Source organism: Chiloscyllium plagiosum, chromosome 17, assembly GCF_004010195.1.
Source record: "Chiloscyllium plagiosum isolate BGI_BamShark_2017 chromosome 17, ASM401019v2, whole genome shotgun sequence".
NCBI classification, from domain to species: Eukaryota; Metazoa; Chordata; class Chondrichthyes; order Orectolobiformes; family Hemiscylliidae; genus Chiloscyllium; species Chiloscyllium plagiosum.
The window spans coordinates 1308423-1314669 of NC_057726.1; the positions used below are offsets into that span (position 1 = coordinate 1308423).

At 43.4% G+C, this 6247-nt stretch overlaps 1 protein-coding gene across 1 annotated transcript in view; it reads left to right on the top strand.

Annotated features, from left to right (window-relative positions):
- The first annotated feature begins 5217 nt into the window (after positions 1 to 5217).
- LOC122558705 (protein CBFA2T3-like) overlaps positions 5218 to 6247 on the top strand; it is an 86955-nt gene continuing 85925 nt past the window's right edge. The window contains exon 1 of the mRNA XM_043707497.1: positions 5218 to 5313. Within this exon, the coding sequence (XP_043563432.1) occupies positions 5298 to 5313 (16 nt within the window). The 5' untranslated portion in view covers positions 5218 to 5297. The remainder of the gene's footprint in view (positions 5314 to 6247) is intronic.

Sequence of the window (6247 nt, forward strand, 5' to 3'; positions counted from 1 at the left end):
CCCTAGTAACTATTGGCCGGTGAGTCTCACTTCTGTTGTGGGCAAAGTCTTAGAGAGAATTGTAAGGGATAGGATTTATGCACATCTGGATAGGAATAATGTGATCAAGGATAGTCAGCATGGTTTTGTGAAGGGCAGGTCGTGCCTCACAAACCTTATTGAATTCTTTGTAAAGGTGACGAAGGAGGTTGATGAGGGGAAAGCGGTAGATGTGGTATATATGGATTTTAGTAAGGCGTTTGATAAGGTTCCCCATGGTAGGCTACTGCAGAAAATACGGAGATATGGCATTGAGGGTGAGTTGGAGGTTTGGATTAGGAATTGGCTGGATGGAAGAAGACAGAGGGTAGTAGTTGATGGCAAAGTTTCTTCATGGAGTGCCGTCACTAGCGGTGTTCCGCAAGGATCTGTTTTGGGACCATTGCTGTTTGTCATTTTTATAAATGACCTGGAAGAGGGGTTAGAAGGTTGGGTGAGCAAGTTTGTGGATGATACGAAAGTCGGAGGAGTTGTTGATAGTGAGGAAGGATGTGGCAGGTTACAGCAGGATATCGAGAAGCTGCAGAGCTGGGCAGAAAGGTGGCAAATGGAATTCAATGTAGCTAAGTGTGAGGTGATTCACTTTGGGAAGAATAACAAAAAGATGGGGTACTGGGCTAATGGTTGGATACTTGGTAGTGTGGATGAGCAGAGGGATCTTGGTGTCCATGTACACAGATCTCTGAAAGTTGCCACCCAGGTAAATAGTGCGGTGAGGAAGGCATATGGCGTACTGGCTTTTATTGGTAGAGGAATTGAGTTCCGGAGTCCTGAGGTCATGATGCAGTTGTATAAGACTCTGGTGCGGCCGCATCTGGAATATTGTGTGCAGTTTTGGTCGCCATACTATCGGAAGGATGTGGAGGCACTGGAACGGGTGCAGAGGAGGTTTACCAGGATGTTGCCTGGTATGGAAGGAAGATCGTATGAGGAAAGATTGAGACACTTGGGGCTGTTTTCATTAGAGAAAGGAAGGTTTAGGGGTGACTTGATTGAGGTGTACAAGATGATTAGGGGGTTAGATAGGGTTGACAGTGTGAACCTTTTTCCGCGTATGGAGTCGGGTATTACAAGAGGGCATAGCTATAAATTAAGGTGGGGGGGGTAGATATAGGACTGAAGTTGGGGTAGGTTCTTCACTCAGCGAGTCGTCAGTTCATGGAATGCCTTGCCAGTAGCAGTGGTGGACTCTCCCTCTTTATGGGCATTTAAGCGGGCATTGGATAGGTATATGGAGGATAGTGGGTTAGTATAGGTTAGGTGGGCTTGGATCGGCGCAACATCGAGGGCCAAAGGGCCTGTACTGCGCTGTATTCTTCTATGTTCTGTGTTCTATGTACCTCAGCCTGAAGTCAAACTGGTTTTACTTCCAAAGTGGGAATTTATAAAATGCCACAATGACTGACTGTAATAGCCATCGAGGCTTGTTCGATACATTTGCATAAGTTGTATCACCCTTTGATCTTTTACTTATAAATTTTGTGTCCGATGTATTCTGTTTCGCTAGCTGCCTGAGGAAGGAGCAGCCCTCCAAAAGCTTGTGGTTTCAAATAAACCTGTTGGACGATAATCTGTTGTTGTGAGATTTTTGACTTTGTCCACCCCAGTCCAACACCGGCCCCTTCACATCATACTTTATCAATGATCTTCCCTCCATCCAAAGGTCACAGGTGAGGATGTTCACCAATAATTGTCCGAGGTTCAGCACCATTCATATGAACATGTCAAATCTGAGCAGACCATCCAGCTCTTTGAGCTTGCTAAATGATTCAATCAGACAATGCCTAATCTGTAGGCAAAAATTAGGACTGCAGATGCTGGAAATTAGAGTCTAGATCAGAGTGGTGCTGGAAAAGCACAGCAGATCAGGCAGCATCCGAGGAGCAGGAAATTCGATGTTTCGGGCAAAAGCCCTTCATCAGGAATCAGATCCCTCGGATGCTGCCTGACCTGCTGTGCTCTTCCAGCACCACTCTAATTGAGACTCTCATGGCTAATCTGTGTTTGTTTCAAATTCCACATTCTCATTTACCCCCAAATGGCCCTTAATTACTCTGCCAAACAAGAATTTGTCCTGCACTGTCTAAAAATGTTCATTAATTCCATGTCCACCACCTTCTGAGGCAGAGTTCCAAAGTCTCACAAATCTCTGAGAGAAATAAATTCCCCTCAGCTCTGTCCTGGAAATGTGATTCCTAATTTAAAATAATTTGCACAATAGTTCTGGACTGGACTGACCCACAAGAAAAAAGATCTTTTTGACAAGTACTTTGTCAAGACCATTCACGATCTTATACACTTCAGTCAGCTTGCACCTCACTCTGCAAAACTCCCATAGAAAGTAGCTAAGCTTCCTACTCCTCAGATATTGAAGCAGTTGTGTGTATATGCAACAAGATCTGGGTGACATTTAGGTTTGGGCTGACATATGACAAGTGACATTTGCAGGACACAAATGCCGATTAAAGACCATCTTCAGCAAGGTGCTTGATCACCACCAATGGTTCAGTACATTTATTATTGAATTCCCACCACTATCAACATCTGGAGGGTGGGGATGGAACCATTAGCTAGAAACTCTCCTGGATTCATCACATAAACGCAGTGGTTGAGAATACTGAGGCGAGTAACTCACCTTTTGACTCCCCAAAACCTGTCCACTATCTACAAGGCACAAGTCTGGAGTATGATGGAATACTCCCCACTTACCTGGATGGGTGCAGCTCCAACAACACTCAACAAGCTCAACACCATCCAGGACAAAGCACCTCGCTTGACAAACAGTGGAACAGTATGTACCATCTACAAAATCCATGCCGCCTTGTTCAAAAGCACCTTTATCCACCAGAAGGACAAGGGCAGTAGACACATGGGAATACCACCACATACAAATTACCCTCATTCAGACTTTGAAATATATTACAGGTCCTTCATCACTGGTCAAAACACACAGATATGCTCTCTTAACAGCAATGTGCATGTACCTACACCTCACATAGTGCAGTGTTTAAAGAACATGGCTCAATATCTCCTCCTCAAACACATTTAGCAACAAATAGCAAATGATGACCTTTTCAGCATCATCTCAGTAAACAAATAAAAACAATTCTCTTTGGACTCTGTCCCTTGAATCCAGGCAACATCCTTGTAAATTTCTTCTGCACTCTTTCCAGTTTAATAACATCCTATAGCAAGATGACCTAAACTGAATACAGTCGTCTTAGTGTGGCCTCACCAACATCATGTACAACTGAAGCGTAATTTCCCAACCTCTAAACACAGTGCCCTGACTGATGAGGGCCAGTGTGCTAAAAGCTGCCTTCACTGCCCTGTCTACCTGGGACTCCACTTTCAGAGAACTGTGCACCTGAACTCCAAGGTCCCTCTGTTCCACTACACTCCTTAAGGCCCTACCATTCACCATGAAACTCCTACCTTGATTTGACTTTCCAAAATGCAAGAGCTCACACTTATCTGTATTAAACTCCATTTGCCATTTCTCAGCCCACTTCCCCAGCTGATCAAGGTCCTGTTGCAATTTGATTGAATGTTTTTAAAGCAAAGATAGATAGATTTTTGAACAGTAAAGTAATTAAGGGTTATGGTGAGCGGGTGGGTAAGTGAAGCTGAGTCCATAAATAGATTAGCCATAATCTTATTGAATGGCAGAGCAGGCTCAGTGGGCCAGATGGCCTACTCCTGTTCCTATTTCTTACATTTCTATTTGAATTCAATAAATTTGTTCTCTGTGAGCTGATATAAGAAAACATACAAGTTAGGATCAACCCTTCAAGCCTGCTTTGCTGTTAAATAAGATCATGACTGATCTGATTACTCCATGTTTCTGCCTATCCTGATAATCTTTCCCCTCTCCCATTGCTTAGCAGGAATCTACCTCTCTCTGCCTTAAAGATAGTCAAAGATTCTGCTTGTTTTGAGGAAGAAAGTAGCAAAGACTCATAACTCTGTGAGAAAATGTATCTCCTTATTTCTGTCTTAGGTATGTGAGTGTGATCCATTATTTTTAAACAGTGAAACTTAGCTTTAGGTTCTTCCACAAGTTTAAACATATTTTCTGCATTTACTTTTGTCAAGATCCTCCAGGATCTTATACGTTTCAGTTAAATCATCTCATGGTCTTCTAAACTCCACTCGATCTAAGCCCAGCTTGTCCCAATATTCCTTATTAGACCTTCTCAAAGAATGATGTAAGATTGTTGAAAAAAAATCAATCGTTTCATGAACAATCCAACTTTCTTCAGGACAGATGCTATGCTGTTCTCACCCGACCTGCACTGCACGTGACCCTGGTCTCCCACTGAAAGATTGACTCTGCATTAAAGAACCTAAAAACATTAGGCACTAGGTGCTGTTATTGCTTGCTGTATGACTGTGCAGACTTCATGGTCATTCTGAATGTTCATTGATGTGTTTGGCAGGGACAGAAACAGACTTACTATTGTAGTGAACTTTCTTGCCTACCTCAATCCAGGCCTACCTATGGGTGGCATGGTGGCTCTGTGATTAGCACTGCTGCCTCACAGTGTCAGGGTCTTGAGTTCGATTCCAGCCTCGAGCGACTGTCTGTGTGGAGTTTGCACATTCTCCCCGTGTCTGCGTGGGTTTCCTCCGGGTGCTCCGGTTTCCTCCCACAGTGCAGGCCAGGTGAATTGGCCATGCTAAATTGCTAATAGTGTTAGGTGCATTAGTCAGGGATAAACGTTGGTAGGGGAATGGGTCTGGGTGGGTTACTCTTCAGAGGGTTAGTGTGGACTTGTTGGGCCGAAGGGCCTGTTTCCACACTGTAGGGAATCTAATCTAATCTACGTTCACTGTGTCCTCACTACCTGGCACCTGCACATTATCTTCTCCCTAATTTCACCCTGGATCTTTATTGAGAATAATTCTGAATAGAATAGCCTGTGTTCTGACCAGTAAATCAATGGGAAAGAAATCCTTATGTTTCAAACCTTGGTGCGATCTTAAGTCAAAGAAACCAATTCCTACTGTTGGTGCAGAGTATTGCAGGTGTTGGGAAGTTAAAACCCAGCTCACTGCCTGTGGTGCTGAGGTTACAGATGTCCCTTGAGTAGCTGTGTACACACTCCCAGCTGCAAACACAAACCTCTAATAATAACTCCGACTTCCTGCTCATGTTAACCACATGACACAAAGACAAGGACTGCCTGACATCAGCCACATCACTGCAGAGATCAGACTCGTACTTTGGGGCCACATTCTCCTGGCAGTCCCAGCAGATGTGTATTGAAACAGGTCAGTACACAATCATTTATTCATCATGTGTTTAATGTTTTTCAATCTTTCTTAAACCTGGTTCCTCTCATTATCCTGTCACTGTGATTTGGTCAGAACTGCAGTGTTCTCTCTTGGGACCTGGCCAGTGACTGAAATAGTTCTCCTTCCACTTGCACAGTGTACAGTGTGCAGTCTCCTTGTCCTGACAGAGCACCTGGCTTGAACCATCAATCACAATGGGAAGGTAAGAGTAGGTGAGAAACCTGTGTAATCCTTATAAGAGTTAACCAGCCAGCATTGCCTTTTCATCTCCTCCCACTATTCCCAAACAGCTTTTAGCTCAATAATGCCATTAGAATAAGTATAAAGAGTGAACAATGAGTGAATATTGAAATAAAGGCTAATAGATTAAGAGACAACATATTTTAAATTGTATTTCAGCCAGTGAAACAAGGGTGAGAAGCAGTTAAAATATGTGTAAAATGACTTTAGTAAAAAGGTTAAATACAGCGGTGTGCAATTGACAGGTCAACTGCATAGAAAGGTGACAAAGTTAATTTAAACAGCGAGAAGGTGAGAGATGATTTTGGTGCTAAGGAAGATAAAGCCTAAATGTAGGATTAGGGCAGGCAGCAGGACATTGAATACCAATGTTAATATTCTGGTTTGTCAGATAGAGCTGGAGCCATGAGTATTGCACAAGTAATTTGTGTGTAAGAGATGATTTATCTGGGTGTATGTGACACTGTGTGATGGAGGAGGATGTGTGTGTGTGTGTGCTGAGAAGTATGTGTGACAGGCAGATTTGTGAGAGGGACAGTGTGAGAGATGGCTGAGTGTGTGATCAGAGTGTGTGTGCGTCTGCATGTGTGCATTAGTGGTTGTCTGTCTATGTGTGTGTGTGTAATGTATGCATGTGATATGTCTGTGTGTGTGTGTATGTAAAGTGGGT